Raw genomic sequence first — 17157 nt, forward strand, 5'->3', positions numbered from 1 at the left:
ATTTTTTCCTTCGTTTTCCAGGAATCGAGCGAAGGGTTACGGTCACGGTAAATTACGTCTGGCCATTATTCACGCCGGGGGGTCTAAATTTTTTTACTCGAATTTACCATACAATTCATTTCCAATTTCCGTTTAATTTTTAATTTACAAAGTGAATCAAATTTGTTTGCAAATTAAACTACAAATTAAAGCTTTAAAAAGGTGAAAAAACTTGGAGAGTTTTGAATTAAAATTCAGATAAAATAAAGAAAAACGACGGCCGCCAAAAGCCCTTCTTATTTACTGTGAAGAGTATAAACTCTACTCTATAAGGACCGTAAAGGGCTAGGAACCAGTCGAAGGACAAGATTTATTAGGACCAGTTTCACCTACTTTCTTGGCTTTCACTGGCAGTCAAGTGCTGCCTTCTAGTGAGCCCTGGCGTAAATGAAGTCTGCTTAACACCCTAAGCTTCTTTTTAGTTATCCACTTTTTCCCCTAGGCTAAGGTCAACTAGAGCTACGATACAGAAAGAATTTATATTTACTCACAAACTTTAATCAACCTTGGTATATGAAACTACCCTGCGTAAAACCTTAAGTTTTTCTCAGTTTGCTACTATTTCCCCTTGGCTAGGGGGAATATGACGCCCTGTAGATTGACTTTGACGTCAAATTTAAATTCAGATACTTAATACACATAAAGTTTCGTATCACTTTGATATCGTACGAATATAATATTAGCAGGTCCCAGAATTCTCTTGATTTTAAGTTTTTCTCCTAGGCTAGGAAAAAAATCTCAAGCTTAGGGGAATTTCTGAGATCCGATTTAGTTTAGCGGCTCAAAACATATAGAAGTGCATTTATTAGCTGTAAAGTACAGACATTCTGCTATTTTACAATGATCACCTTTGCAGATTCCAAAATTCCCTAGATTTGTTACTTTTCCCTTGGGCTATGCGAAAATTTCACAGTTAAATCCCAATTCTGAGGTCGGATTCAGATTGAGCGGCTTAAAATACATAAGGATACACTAGTCTCGTACACAGTTCAGACAACTTTTTTTTGGGCACGTGTAATCTTAGGCTAAGCGATAAAGAGCTTAAAATTATTTTAACTTTTGTATTTAATAAAAATTGAGGTGTGTTCTAATAATATATTAGTATTATAAATTGAAATTTAGGTAGGTTAAACAATATTATCAAATACAGTGAAACCCTGCAATAGCTCTCCCTTCTATAGCCCTTCCGAGAATTGACTGCGCGCCGCAGTTGGGTGTAACAGGAGCTACGCGGGGTGCTCCGGGTCTGCAATTGTTACTTAGGCGAGCACTCAGGCTTGGACAAACAAAAGCGGAGCGGGCTAAAATGAATTACTTTCTACCCAGAGGCAGTCCCAATATCGGCGCTATAGGAGAGTTTCACTGTAATAATAATTTAAAGGTTAAACAATATCTATAAGCTGGTATCTTTGTAGAAACATGCTTTTATTTTTTATATTTACTTAAAATATTATATTAATGTTGGCAAGGATTGGGATACCGAGCTGGCACTTATAGCACAGACATGGGCAAATCAGTGCACGTTTGCCCACGATGAGTGCAGGGCAGTTCGTAAGTATTATGAACGCTTCTTCAATACATTATATGTATCCTTCCGTAAGAAAGGTACCATTTTGTATAGAGTTATATACGAGGAATTATAGTCAGATTAATTTCCGAGGAAAATGCATTTAAAGTTGGCGAGTGCTATAAGCGCACGTGTTAAATATTTTGTTCAATCACGAAAACTACCCGCTTCCGATCACTTCCGGAACACAAGAATGTTTTTACCAGGTAGAGCGTATATTAATGTATGGTTTTCAAGTAAATTAGTACCCATTCTTGTGGAATGACACATAATCTAAGCAAGAAACATATTAAATATTTTCTAATAATTATATATTATTAGGTAATAAAAAATTATGCCATTTTTTCAGGTCGTTTTTCTGTTGGTCAAAATGTGGCAATGATAGCAACTACAGCAGAAACCGCTCCAGGATTAGAGGACTTAATTAAAATGTGGTACGACGAAGTGGCTTTATTTGACTTTAATCAGGTCGAATACGTTACGTAAGCATAAAAGTATTTATGTCATGTAAAATGATTTATAACAATTTTTTAAATAATTGTTTATACTGAATTTGTATGGTATTGATGACTGAGTTTCTGATTAATTGATTTGTTAATTTTCAGAAACTTCAATGGAGTTGGCCACTATACCCAAATGCTGTGGGCCAACACCACCATAATTGGCTGTGGATACGTGAATTATCAGGAAGGAGATAAAAATACAGTATTGCTCGTTTGTAATTACGGTCCTGCGGGTAATTACGTAGGCGAAAAAATGTACGAAATTCGTAGTTAGAAATTATATATTCAGACCATGCATCATACAGGAGAAAAAAGACCAGACCCATAAAATTCTCAATGGAAACAGAAAAATCTTATCGGAAAAATAAATGTAATTATATAGAAATCACTAAATACAGGATTCAACTTATTTTAAAATTTTACAGAATTTACACTAAATGAATGAAGTATACTAATATATTATAAATAAATGTTAAACTTAAGTCCACTTTTCAACAACATAAAGTTTTCTTCAAAATTCATATTTGCTTACTGTTTTACACCCATTTAAGTAAAGAATCGAGTTTTTGCAATTTGTTACTCTAAAATGTTTCTATTTCTATATATTAAAATTCAGTCGATCTTGGAATCGGTAACCCTGGACTTAGGATTTCCGAGATTGCCGCCACGCAGCAGGTATCGGTGAGAAGAGTTGCATGGGGATTTGCGGTGTTCACTCTTGAGGGACAAAATAGGGTCTTAGCGATAAAGCGATGTGCGCTAACAGCCTACCTGTGTAACTGCGTCATGACGTTGCGTCAGTTCACTTGAAATGAGAAGCGCACGAGTTTACATAGCGAATAAGCACGATGGCAAGCTCGCGTTGTTCAGCAGTGTGTCTCCGACGTTATTAGCCAACTGGAAACGACGGGACTGATCGGATTATTTTGTGAGATCGAATGAGCCTGTCTTTGATCTTGACATCAGCGCAATATGATAGGCGAATATATAGCTCGATGTAGTATCTCAAAGTTATTGGAGCAATGTTAATGAAAAAGAGCAGTGAATATCAATTAATTTTACTTAAAAATATAATACTGCGGGTTAAAACTAATTATTTACGATCAAATTTCTTGTTAATATTTAATTGTTATTGAAATTTTTTCTGAATAGTTTCAAATTGGTGGCGTCACTGTAGTTAGCTAATAGGAGAGTTCGATAATGGAAACAACAATAAAGAAAAAGTATTGGATATGCAGAGAGGGTGAAGGGGTGAGTATGATCGTGTCGAAACAAAAAGTATAACCTGTCATTGTAACACAATTTGATCTTCTTTATCTCATATGGTGGAAAGAGAAGTCCTATCTATTTCAAAAATCGGGGACTGGCGGCAGTGTTTTGTAATTCCAATATGTGAAGTTTTAACGTGGGAATTGCGAAAACCGCGTTTTTCATAGACGGTTAATCTACTATTTAGAAAAGTAAGTGGTTTTCTGTTATATAACATCTTCGTATGCCTGGCTATGACACTGCATCATGCATTACGTGATTACGCAAAAGTGTGTACTTCGCACTTGAATTATTTTGTGAGGTCTTTTATTTTAAAGCAGTGATGAGCTTTTGGATGCTGGTGTTTTCCAATTTTTTGATCAAGCGAGTGAAAGAGTATATGTACCGAATATTCAAGAGAAAGCTTTCATTTGAAACGACATGCTTAACGGGCCGTAAAACAGTAAACTTCATTTCTTTACCACGCAGTCAAATCTACCGGAAACGGTTCTCAGGCTCTGATTGTTTATATTTAGAGACCCTGGAAGTACTGTCACCGTCAGTCCCAAAACCGACACTAAATCCAGGATTCAATACATGATTTTAACAAATATTTACCAATTCAATCATGGAAAGCTAAACGGCGCTAAGTCCAGCCAACTAAATTTTAAAGGAAAAATAAAAAACCTTTCGACAGGAACAATATTTATAAAAAAAGTGAGTTTTTTTTGAAGTAGATGCGGATGAATCGGTTTAATAACAATTCTCTTAAAAAATAGATGGCACTAACTGTGCATGTAGGAGAATATGGGGCACAACGGGACGATTTTGCTTTAGGATTTTTTTCTCATACAAAAATTCTTCTATTCCGCATTAAATAGTACCCGTAGGTGTCTCACACAATTAATAATGGAAGTTTTTTGTTCCGTTTTGCCCACTGAACGGGGCAAAATGGGAAGCTTTGATAAAAAAATATATATTATGAAAAAAAATTAATTAAAAAGTCTTAACGCATGAGCAGTACAGTTACAAGAAATTGTTGTAACAAGCTTTTTTCTTCATTTTTTATAGAAAGACCAAAGCAGGCTTTACAAAGTACGTAGACGTGAATTTCGTCTCCGTCCTCCCTGATGAAACTTGCGCAAGACTGATGAGCCCAATTATCGCACAAACTGTATTGGATCTACTGTTCAATCGAAAAATCGCGACAGTAAAAACCTTTGATTTCTGTATTCGGCAGAAATCCAAAGCAATGTGTGCTCTTCTACATTGCGTGTGGTGTCCCGTTAGCCCCGCCCACTCTGATCCCAAAGTACTTTTCCCAATGTGATTATCGAAAATCGCGATAATACTCCAAATTAAAAACGCTTCAACTCTATAAAAGGGCTATCAAGTACACAAAGAAATGATGCTGAAACAATGTTAATTAAACAAACATTTGTATTACTTAAGTGTAGCTGAAAGTCAGTGAAAATTATTAATGGGCACGAAAACGATCCAAGCGTTCCATAACTTGAAAAATAACAAAAAAATTATAACAAATTGACATGAGAAATCTCGGGAACGACTCAAAACAAAGTTCCTGCAATTTTCAGTAGATAGCGTCACACCACAGAGGAGTAATAACCATACATGAAAAAGGAACATTTGCAATAATATGAATATAATATTTTATTATGATCCAATCATTTAGTTGGAATTGTTTGAAATTTTAACCCTAGACGGATCCTATGCATTTGTTTGCCCTCCCCGGGTCCAGTGGGTCAAAAATGCCACCCACTTGGAATGCCAGTGGGCACACAATTTTAAAACGTACTTGGAAAGTCCTAAAAACGTGTTTTGGACATACAAGTCAAAAGGCGTTATTTAAATGTTTCAAAAACTGTCCAAAGTCAGACCAAATAATGTTCTAAAAACGTTTTATGTTCAAATTACGCCTTTAAAACGTCTCTGGAACATTGAATGTTTATGGAACGTTATATGGACTGACTAAGGACATTTTTTAGCCGTTCTAAAGATGTTCTTTAACGCTTGTGCCCACTGGGTTCCTTGTGCCCAATCGTTTCCTTTCATCGGAATCAGATGTTAATATACAAAATTTTGTTCACTTTTTAAGGTTGGAGAGATTTCTGTATAAATTGAACTTTAAGGTGGTGTAGGTTATAATTAGGTTCTTATCAAAAAATATATTTATTTGTACATTCGAAGTTAGAAAATTAAAAAAAGTGAGAAATATCAGAAGTGCAGGCAGAATTCTTATTATTATAAATAAATTGAATGCATAATAGGTTAATCTCTTTATTTTCTGATGAACAATAAGATGATTTCATTTAAATAATGATAAAAAAATAAAGAAAAAGTGGTTAGTAAGTTTGAAAGATAGGAAAAATTCGTCGGAATTAAAAAAAGAAGCCTTTTCTACAAAACTATTTTTATTTTCAAACTAATTCTCGAAATAAAATTGAATTGAATATTACATTAAATAAGCTGAATCTATTTGGGTGCAAAGGTGTCACAAGACCGCCCTAAATTCGTCACACGCAGGTTGGTTGCAAATTATCTTTCTTTCGTGTGACAATACAGTCACAGAATCGGCACTTTTTAGTTCGTATATTCTCGAGATCTTCAATGAGAAAAAAAATGATTTATTTATTATTTATTAATTGATTTATTATTAGATTGACGAGCACTGTATGCATAAAATTAAAGAAACCAACTTTACATTGATATATATATATACTGTAAATATGCCTCAAATGCGTTAATTTACACGAAAATATGAAATTGACTTAACGTGACGAAACTCGAACATAACGGATCCTCTGGGGAACAAATGTGCCTCAAACGCTCAGCATTTTCTTCTCACTTGACAGACAGCGAACAACCGGCAACATCAACCATTTCACCGCACTCTAGGATAGTCGAACTGAATTATGGTTATGGTCTGCACCAAAATATCAGAAATATTTGTTCAGAAGAATTAAATGAATTTCGCGTGGGGCACATCTGTCCCCCGCAAGATCCGTGTAGGGTTAAAATATTGGTGTACATTTACATACTAAATTTTAGTGTAAAGCATTTTAAAATCTTAATTTTTGTATTAAAATATATGTAAAAAAGCAAGAAAGCATGATTTTTGAAGAAAACTAATTTGGTCAAAAAGTGTTTTTATAACGTTTGCTGCTTTAATTGGAAATAGTTTTTCTGAAGATTAAAAAATATTTTACTAGTACTAGAAATCACCATTGTCATCTATTTGGCCAAATAATGGTCATTAAACTGATACATCCACCTTCACAGCAACAAAATCAATTTACTCAATCATTTGTAGATTATACCTTAGTTCGTATCGAAAAAATTTGATATTTGGCTTTCCATTCATGCTTAGGGACAACAAGTTGCTGGAAGGTGCTAAAATAACTCCCAAAGAGATGAATTCTAAACTGATTATTTCTAATTGTATCTAAATATATATTTGCTTAGTATAGACCAAATGGAAGAATGTCATGCCTTCGCACATTCATGTTAAAGTGACAGGTCATAATTGCCAAATTCACAACATATTCGATATTTTTAACTATGACAAGCTTCAAGATAGCTATTTCTGATGCGGATAAGCTGTGTAAAATGCACATTGTGACAGATAATCGGAAAATTCGCAAAATTATTTATTGTATTACATTCATTGTATTTTATTCATTGTCAAAACGTATGGAAATTCATGTGTGCTTATCAAGAAATAGGTACAAGTTAAAAAAATATTAAGAAACTAAATGAAATTTAAATTTCCGTATTTCTTAGGACTTTATAATATTGATGTAAGATCATAAAATAGTTTTAATCGCAAATGTACTGAAAAGTTATATAAGGCGATATACAATGGAACCTTTACTCGATATTTAAATTGAAAATAAAAACTTTTATCTTTGGAATAATAAGAAATGTGAAAAAATTGAAATTCTGATTGTCGGTCAATTTAACCCCAGAACGATCCACCGGGGTAGTACACTACCCCATTCAAAGTTCAAGGTACGCTTCTGACTAAGGGCATGTGCAGTTTCGTCTGTAACCCTAACCATAATTCACTTGAATTATTCGGCAATCGACCTTGGTCAACGAGTTTTGTCTCACTAATTTATCGGACAAATGGCAAAAATCTTAAAAAATACTAGTAAAATTGATTATTATAATTCAGATTTATTATAAATAATCCAAAATGTTTATAAATACTTTAAAATGATGAAATAATTCTAACAATATGGAGATTCATTCTACAGCGAAGCAATCAGAGCATAGGGCCGTCTTTTGCTGTAATTGTTCCGCTGAAGATGGAATAGCCATATTGTGAGTATTTTTTCCTCCTTTTGAGTATTTATAAACATTTTGGATTAGTTATGATAAATCTTAATTTTAATAATCAATTTCACTGGAATTTTTAAATATTTTTTCCATTTGTCCGACTCCTCTAATTTCCTCTACTTCGTATGTTCAGATAATTATGTTCTTTTAAGAAAAAGCAAAAGTGGCTTATATGCTTATATGCTTACAACATTAAAAAACGAAAAGATGCCTCAATTTAAAATTGTTATACTACAAATAGAAAGCATTATGCCACGGCGGTACAAGTTTGGGGTAGCTTACAACCCTGGTGGAGGTTAAAGGATGAGCCAGCTACTTGGATCGTTCTAGAGTGAACATAAATGTGCAAACATTGGACATTTTCCCATTGAGTCTATATTAGTTATGCGGATCGGAAATATTTATTCTTGAGCTTGCAGTAGTTAAAAATATTAAATATTTTGTGAATTTTAACACTATTCATCACTTTAACACGAATGTGCGAACACAGGATATTTTTCCTTTAAATATATGTTGTGCACGTACAGATGTGGATACAATATGCATTTTTCACCGCTCATTCGAATCCGAAATAGATATTTTAGAGACTTTGGTGCAATATGCAATCCATTATTATTATTCTCTATTTTGACATACAAATAACCTTGCGCAAACTGAAATATTTGTTTAGGACTCATCTTTTTGCAGAGTTATTTGGGCACCAATCAAAAACTTTTTAGCCCTAACCAAAAACGAAAGCAAAATATTTAGTTTTTTTGATGCGCCCTATAATGTTGCTCTGAAACGTAATTTCAAATTTTACTTACACTGTAAAAAATGTTTAGCTGGGCTACTTATTTAATTTATTAGATATGGTACGGCTAATTTATTAGTTGCGGAAACCATTTTCTTAATCGCTGGTATTAATTGAATAGTCAATGAAACTAATTAAATTTTTGTGCCAACTAATAAAAAAGCAGTATCAACAAGTAAAATAATGGCTCCACATCTTACTAAGCAAATACTTAGCCTAATTAACCATATTTGTTAGTATGCTGTATCCGTTCGATTATTGGCATATCATTTCATTTCAGAGTGAATGGAAGAACCTATAGATAATTCGATAGCGGTCACGACAAGGCGGCGTCATTTCGCGTCTGAATTCCAGGTGACAATGAAAAATAATTTCAAGTTGTCACATCTCGTCGAAAGTTACAACATGCAGTGATTGGTCCATTCACTGATAGATGTCATTCGATACTTTCCGGTATGTTCACTCCCTGAAAATAGAGGTTTCCATTCCCATGAATCGTTTAATAGTAGGCCGTCAACCAACAAACGAACCTCCATTCAATCTGGATTTTGATATTAACAAATTATCCTCAGGACGAGAATTGTTAACTGTGAGCTCAGAAGTGTCAAGGCGAGGGTCTTATTAAATCCTAATTTGCAGACTCTGTCCATTATTTTTAATTGATAGCTCCCAGACCTGTGCTTTATTATTCTCCTTCCTTACTTTATGTAAACAATTCTTTGGATGTTTTTCAAGATAATTGGTATTTTTTCCTTTGCTTTTAAGATTTATTATATGGATGAGGGAGTTCCTAAATAGCGAAGGGTGGCCAAAAAACTGCATTTTCAAAGCTCCTTGACTATTCCCTCACCAATTTTAAATCCAAAAGTACTTAAACTTTCAAACAAAGAGATCAGTTTTCATTCATGAAGATGAATTCTCAACAAAAACAAAGTGGTTCAAAGTTTAACCAAAAAAAGGTCGATTTCCAACTAAAAATACGAGTTTTCTGTAACACCCTTGATTTTTCAACCCGCAAATATTAAGTTTCTACCAAAAACACGATTTTCAACAACATAGTATAATTTTCAACCTAGAAAATGAGTTTTCAACTAAAATGATTAATTTTCAACAAAAAAGATAGTTATAAAACAAACAGTTGAATTTTTAAACAAAAAAGAGGAAATTTCAACCCAGGAGATTATTTTCTACCAAAAAAATACGAATTTTCAAAGAAAATTTCAAAAAAAAGGATGATCTTTTAACAAAGTTGTAGAATTTGCAATAAAATAATAAATATATAATCGCCAGGATGAAGCAAATAAGAAAAACAAATAGAAATGTCAGGCCAATAAATTACTACCAAGCTTATACAGAGTGGCCGCAAGCATAATTTTTTAAATTTTCTTACTTTTCCCTGATCAATGTTTTATTTTCTTTGCATATTAATATTAAAAGATCAGAATTTTATTCTGGTAACCTGTTTAACATAAAATCTTTAATAAACAGAATAACATAATTTCAAATTAAAAGTTGTATATTTCCACCCTGTTTCCTGTATTTCAGGTTTTACCTGACTTAGGGGAACCCTAGATTAAAGAAACTTTCGAGTGTCCGAATTTAAAAAAATATTTCAAAATAAGCGCTGAGAATTGAGTTTAAAAGAAAATAATTTTGGATGAATTCTTAATTATGATTCAAATCCGAAAAATTGTTAGATGAGATACAGTCATATATATTGAATACTCAATGTTTTATTTGTGCGAATAAAAGTTCATAAGAAAGTACTAACAAAAGAGATACGCAAAATGAACTTGAATTAAATAATTAATTTTCACGGAAAACATAAAAGATCCTCTTATAAGTGTCTGGAGTTTAATTAAAAGTGAAGCACACCGCTAGAGAACCCTCTTAGTTTATTCTATCGTTTCTTTGTTATCAGTTGGTATACGTTTCTACTCTTCTCTCAGTGGTTCTCAGATGGTTTTTGTCGAAAAGTTACTGGAAGGCATTAGCGGTATGTATAACATATGTATAATATGAATTTGAATCTGAAAAAATAATTTTTTCTTAGTTTCAAAAAACTGATCTAAAAACGGTAATAAACAGAAATTTCAACCAAAAATAAATGTTCAAATGAGTCAATTTGACTCACTGTGGAAATTAGTTATTTTAAATGATCCAATCGTTTACGTTTTCAACTAAAAGACAAGTCATTTTTTTACCAGAAATAGAAAAATTAAATTTTCAAACAAGTTAGTTAAGTTTTCAACAAAAGAGATGAATTTTCTACTAAAACGATGAATCTTCAACCAAAAAACGAATTTTTAACTAACAAAAGGATGCATTTTTAACAAAATAGTAAAATTATTAACCAAATGCATTCATTTTCAAATTGAGTGTTTAGTTTTTGATATAAAGATATATTTTTAATAAAGTAGCTCATATTGGAACTAATTGGTTGAATTATCCAACAACAAAATGTATTTTTCTCTAAGAAAATTAATGTTCTACCAAAAAAGCCCAATTTTTAACAAAATACATGAATTTGGAACTGCATAGTTTAGTTTTAAACCACGGAGATGAGTTTTCAACTAAAATGATGAATATTCAACCAAAAAATAAATTAAAATATTTACAACAACGAATTAGTTCAACATTCAACCAAACATTAACAAAAATTAGTTTTTCAACAAGAAAATGAATTTTGTATCAAAATACGAACTTTCAAGAAAATGCATGCATTTCTGATCAAATAATAGAATTTACTACTTAAAAAGGTGAATTATCAAACTAAAATAATATGGTAAAATTTTTGATTAACAAAATTAATATTCAACAAAGAAAACGAACTTTCTACAAAAAAGTTAAATTTTTAATGAAGCGCATACATTTTTTACTATAAAATAATGAACGCGCAGAAATATTAATATTCTGCAAAAAAGATCAATTTTTAACCAAAAAGTTTAATTTTAAAATTAAAAAAGATTCATTTTCAAAACAAAACAAAATGAAAATCGAATTTTGAAGAAAAAAATTACATTTTGAACCAAACAGATAAATATTTTTAGCGAAGCTGTTTGAGTTTTAACCAAGTAGTTAAATTTAAAAAAAAAATCACTAAGAAGATAATTTTTTACCAAAAAAGATAAGTATTCAACAAAATTCATGAAGTTTCTATAAACAGTTGATATTTCAATAAAAAATGATATCAGTTTTAGATCGAAAACAGTAGAATTGAACTGAAAGACGAATTTTCAATAAAATAGTTTAAAGTTGATCCATATTTCGGTGGAATTTTGATCTGAAAAAGATCAATTATCCATCAAAAATGGAATATTTAAATTTTCAATTAACGAAATTCATTTTTGACATGAAAAGAACGAATTTTAAATAAAATAGTTCAATTCACACCAAAAAGGTTAATTTTTAAAATGGTTTCTTTTTCACGAAAAAGGTTTAAATTTTAAATGAAAAACTGTGAAATTCAAATGAAAAGATGAATTCTGAACCAAGAGGGTTCATTACATTTATTAATGTAGGAATTGAGGAAATAATGTTAATTTAAGAATAACCGAGAACAAGGAAGCAATAAGGTTACATCAAATTATCTCCCACTAGAACGAAGTCGCCCGAAGGCTCTTTAAACAATTTTTAATGCTGATTTTAAAAGGAAGTATCTGGATGTTAAATTTTATTGCGTATCAATTTTCCGTTAGAAAAAAAGTTGCAGCGTTTTTAGTTTTCAAATAAAAGTAAACAGGGTCTTTTTGGGAAAATAAATGTTAATTCCTTTTCCCTTCAACTCGTGCTCAGCTCGTCAGTTTTTGAATTTTTTCCATGAAATTCTCATAGACTTCTCAGACATTTCAGGGTGTCCTTTGTCCGATAGAAGAATTACAATTTAAAAATCTGTATTTAGAAAAAGGATACTATTTTTTTCTGTCGCAGGGCGTAGATTAGATATTTATGTCATCATTAAAATTAAAAAATGTTTCCTGCTAAAAATTTTATCGATAAACAAACGCTACAAGATATAAAAATCCACTTTACGTCTAGCGTTAGAAAAAAATTAATAACATTTTCTAAAGAATTATTTTCAAACTCTGATTACTCTGTCAATCGAATAACTGAAATCCTTGATAATTTGATTGAAAAATGTTTTAAACTGACAAACTGAGCATGAGTTTAAGCAGTTAAATTCAATATTCAGATACACCATTTAAAAATTAAAATGTTGGAACAATTTTTTTTAAGCCACCAGGGGACTTCGTATTTTGTCAGAAGAAATTGTATGTGTCCTTTTTGTATCCGGGTCCTCAATTTTAGTCTCAACTTTAGTCAATAATATTGACTGATTAGTGTGTTGAAACGACTGTTTTGTCCGTAGAAATGACTGCTTTTTCAATCGAAGCGCGCTTGAATAATTTAGTTAGTCAAATTTTGACTGGTGTAAATTTAGAATGTGTACCACACACTATTAATTAATTAAGTTACAATATAGATTATACATGACATTATATTAATTTATCGAGTTTTTATAAAAAATACTGACTGACCTCTCCACTGTAGACGTCAGAGGCATAGAGGAGGTCAAAAGGTAGAGCTGCTACGAGGTCAACTAAGAACCAACTCTTCAAGTAATTCACAGCGATGCTTTTGCTGTTGCTGACTACCTCTCCTTTCCTGTTCACGTACGTTGTTCGAAAGTTGAAAATGATATCTGCGAAGGAAATAATCAAGTCTGAAGTCTGTTCATTGACTCTTAGAATACAAAACTTTTAACCACTCTTTGCTGATAAAACTTAGCTTTGTTTTAGTTTTGAAAGTAAGGCAGTAAAAAGATTGATTCACATCTGTAAGATATCAAACACAGAGAATGAAATACGTAAACCAAACCAAAATCTGCTAGGAATCTAGAATTCGATTAAATGTCAGGAATAATCTTTAATTTTTATCAAATTTACCTGAATTAAATTAAATTCTGTTAACCTCAGTTGAAATTTCTTAAATTTGTTTTAAGTTCGTTAACTTTGTTTGAATTAACTTTAGAGCAATTTTATTTTAAATGAGATAAAATTTCAAAAAGTGTAGATCATGGTACCAGATTGATTTTTCATTTGGATATACCATTCTAGAGTGCAAATAAGAGGACATGTATTTCGTAGTTTGACCACTAAATTTTATTTTTTCAATCATTTAAATTTTATCTGCGTGTTTTCATAAGATTACAGAAATTTTAGTTCAAAATATAGTATTTTCGAAATAAGTATAAATATTCAGAATTTTATTTTCTTTATTTAAGGTAATAATTCTCTAGACGTTTATACATAATACATGCATCGTGAGTTTTGTTCTTGGTAAACCTCTGCTGCATATTCAAAAATTTATTTAAATAAATCGAATTTTCGCCTTTTTTCCGTAAAGAAAGAAAGGTACCACCAAAAAACTTCAGATCAAAACTTATATATCTATAAAAGTTCGACACAAAATTTCTCCTGCTCCATCTTGATACCTTGCACCGTTAACGAAAAAAAATTTAATTGAAGAAAAAACATGTCTAAGCACGTATAAAACTGATAGGATCCCTTCTTATATAAGCAAAACGGTAAACAATTAAGGGAAAAATAATAAAATGTCGTGCTTTCCAGAAAACATTCTTCATATTTTTGATAGAAATTTGAAAACATAAAAATAAAACATTTTTTGTAGCTTATGTTGTTTCCGTAATAAATTTGAAAATTACATTTTTCTAAAAGAATTGTATTCAAGTTGAAGCAGATGATTTCTTTTATCAAATTATATTAACTAAATACAACCGTATGTTTAAAGAAAATCAGTTGACAGGACCTGGTATTACTGCGAATACTGTGATAAAAATTCTTAACATTTTTTAATTTGTTAAGTGTCTTTTTGGACTCAAAAGGTCGATTTATGCATGATTTGAAATGGAAAATAGATGAATAAAAACGGAAAATTAAATGTTACAGAATGAAAGAAACAAAGCTTTCTCCGGTAGGTTTTACAATATAAAATATTGGAAAAATTATAGAAGTATCAGCCATTATTTACAATGCTTCAGGGAGATAAAAACATTTGCAAGCATATTTTTTTATGTTCGAGAAAAGAAAAACTAAATGCAGTTGTCATTATAATATTTTTTAAATTCCTTTTTTCGAGTCAAAGAAAAATGATTTCTACATATTCCCAATATGTATCGATAAATAGTGTCTTAAATTTCGTGAAATCGTTAAAAATAGAATTTATGAAAATTGGGCCTTATCCAGAATTCATTCTCATGTATTTATTTATAGTCCCTTGAATTCTAATCAGTTCAATTTTTCAATTTGCGTCAATTCTCTTGAATTCGCTTGAATATACTATGCATTCACCTAAACTCTTGACTCCAGTGAAATTCACATGAATTCACTTTAAATTCTTTCAAAATCTCTATAATTTATCCTCAAATCTCTTGGGCTTAGTTGTATGCTCTGAAATTCAGTTTAATTTATTTGAATTATCCTTCAATTCTCTTTAATTCAGTTCAAGTCTCGAGAATTGTATTGAATTTATTTATAATAACAATAATTATATTAAATTTAATGTAAAACTGCTTAGATTCTCTTAAATTCATCGTTGATTCTCTTTAAATCACGTGTATTATCATCTCTCTTTATTCATAATGTGTCCCCTAAGGGTTTACATGACTTCCATTCCTTACAATCTTTCCGTTTAAATCTATATATTTTTTACAATCTTATCGTTTCTATATATACAATTATTTACAACTATTTACAAAAAGTCTTATATCTAGTTCCTTATTTCTATTTCCTGCAATAGCGCAATTTAGGACTTGTTAGCAAGCGAGTGAGCGAGCGAACGAAAGCGAGAGTGCAAGCGAGAGAGAGAGAGCATGAGAACGCAAACGCATCTTAGTCTACTCAACTTTTACTTTACCATTACTTACAATTTTCACGCTTCTAATCTAAGCGACTTCCATTTCTTTTTTATTTCACTTTTTTACACCCGCATTTACCTTTTTCACGTGCATTCTTTCATTCTCCCTCATTCGCTCCTCTAGCACCCTCCAACTCCTTCATCCATTCTTCTCCTAATCCATCTTCGCCTAGAATCTTAACCACATTTTCTTGCCAGCTTCCTTTATCTTCCATTCCTCTCCTAAATCCTTTCCAGACATGCTCGCATGTTTCCTCCTCCCATTCACATATTCTACACATTCTGTTCTCTTCTTTTTCCCAGTACATCTCCTCCCTTACCTCGTTTCCTAGTCTAAATCTTGCTATTCTGGTCCACCTTCTCTCTCCCCATCCCTTTTCTAAATACTTTGGCAGCCCTTCCTTTTTTTATCATCTTATACCATTTATTGTATTTTGATTCCTCAATCGCCCCCCCCATCTTTCTGTTAATTATCTTTCCCTCTCCCTTTTTTCCAATCCTTCATATTTTACTCCAGTCCCGTCTTCTATTTCTCTATCATTAAAGAACTCCCTCCTTTCTTCTTCCCACCTCGTTAATTCGATCGCCCTCCCTCTCCTCTCTTCTACCTCCATCAAACACTTTCTCGCCAACTCCCCTCCCTTTCCCTCCCTCAGCTTTGTCTCAAATTTCCATGCCATCTTACCCGCTCTAATACTTAACTTATCCCTTTGCGCTTCTTCTCTCGCCATATATCCTGGCGTCCTCCAGTCTGTCCCTAGTGTCCACCTTATATACCTTTCATGTAAACTCTCAATATCTTTCCTTTCTTTCCATCCCCATATCTCTGCTCCATAACCTAAAATCGGCCATACCAGCGTATCAAATAACCACATTCTCCTTCTCCCATGTTTTTTGAACCTGCGTTTTCCTATTCCCCATATCTGTTTCATTACCCCTGCTGCTTTTTTTATCCTTTCTCTTACATGAGCTGTATGATTTCCATTCGACTGCAAGATATATCCCAAATATTTATACTCTTTGACTTCTTCTAACTTTATTCCTTTCCATCTCCTTGTCCATTCTTCCTTCCTTCCTCCTCCTTTTCTAAACCTCATTATTTTTGTCTTTTCTACATTTACATTCAGCTTTTTCCTCATTTCTTCTTCCAAGTCTGATATTAATGAATTAAATAAAAGTGGGCTCAGAGGACACCCTTGTCTCACATCTCTCACCAACCAGAAACTATCTCCTACTTGCTCTCCTACCTTTACCCTGCTTCTTGTCTCCCTAAAAATTTCTGATACTCTCTTTATTAATCCCTCTCTTATTCCCTTCTTTACCATAACTTTGTCTATTTCGCCTCGCTCTAATGAGTCAAACGCCGCCTTTAAGTCCACGAACATTGCTATCATTGTCCCTTTTTCCCGTTTAATTCTCTTATTTACTAGATAGTTCAGAACATATATGTTGTCCATTACCCCCATTCCTTTTCTAAACCCTGTCTGATTCGGTGACTCGATCTTTTTTTCTTCAACTTCTGTCTTCAATCTCTCCGACAAAATAGTTGCATATACTTTATACAGTGTTGGCATCAACGTCACCCCCCTATAATCTTTAACCTCCTCCCACTTGCCTTTCTTTACTATTGGTATAACTACTCCTTCTTTCCATAACTCTGGCCACCCCTCTCCTCTCCATACTCTATTACACATTATCCATGCCCATTCCTC

General features: G+C 32.2%; 2 protein-coding genes across 3 annotated transcripts in view; one reads left to right on the top strand and one right to left on the bottom strand.

Annotated features, from left to right (window-relative positions):
• Positions 1-2630, top strand: part of LOC117174698 (venom allergen 5-like) — a 27078-nt gene extending 24448 nt beyond the window's left edge. For both annotated transcript variants that reach the window (XM_033364006.1, XM_033364005.1), the window contains 3 exons: positions 1509-1590; positions 1956-2088; positions 2212-2630. In XM_033364006.1, coding sequence (XP_033219897.1) covers positions 1509-1590; positions 1956-2088; positions 2212-2383 — 387 coding nt within the window. In that variant the 3' untranslated portion in view covers positions 2384-2630. The remainder of the gene's footprint in view (positions 1-1508; positions 1591-1955; positions 2089-2211) is intronic.
• The window catches only part of LOC117174693 (potassium voltage-gated channel subfamily H member 8), a 288810-nt gene that overhangs the window by 70552 nt on the left and 201101 nt on the right, over positions 1-17157 (bottom strand). Inside the window, exon 7 of the mRNA XM_033363998.1 lies at positions 13048-13211. Coding sequence (XP_033219889.1) covers positions 13048-13211 — 164 coding nt within the window. The remainder of the gene's footprint in view (positions 1-13047; positions 13212-17157) is intronic.

This window comes from Belonocnema kinseyi, chromosome 6 (genome assembly GCF_010883055.1).
Source record: "Belonocnema kinseyi isolate 2016_QV_RU_SX_M_011 chromosome 6, B_treatae_v1, whole genome shotgun sequence".
Lineage (NCBI taxonomy): Eukaryota > Metazoa > Arthropoda > Insecta > Hymenoptera > Cynipidae > Belonocnema > Belonocnema kinseyi.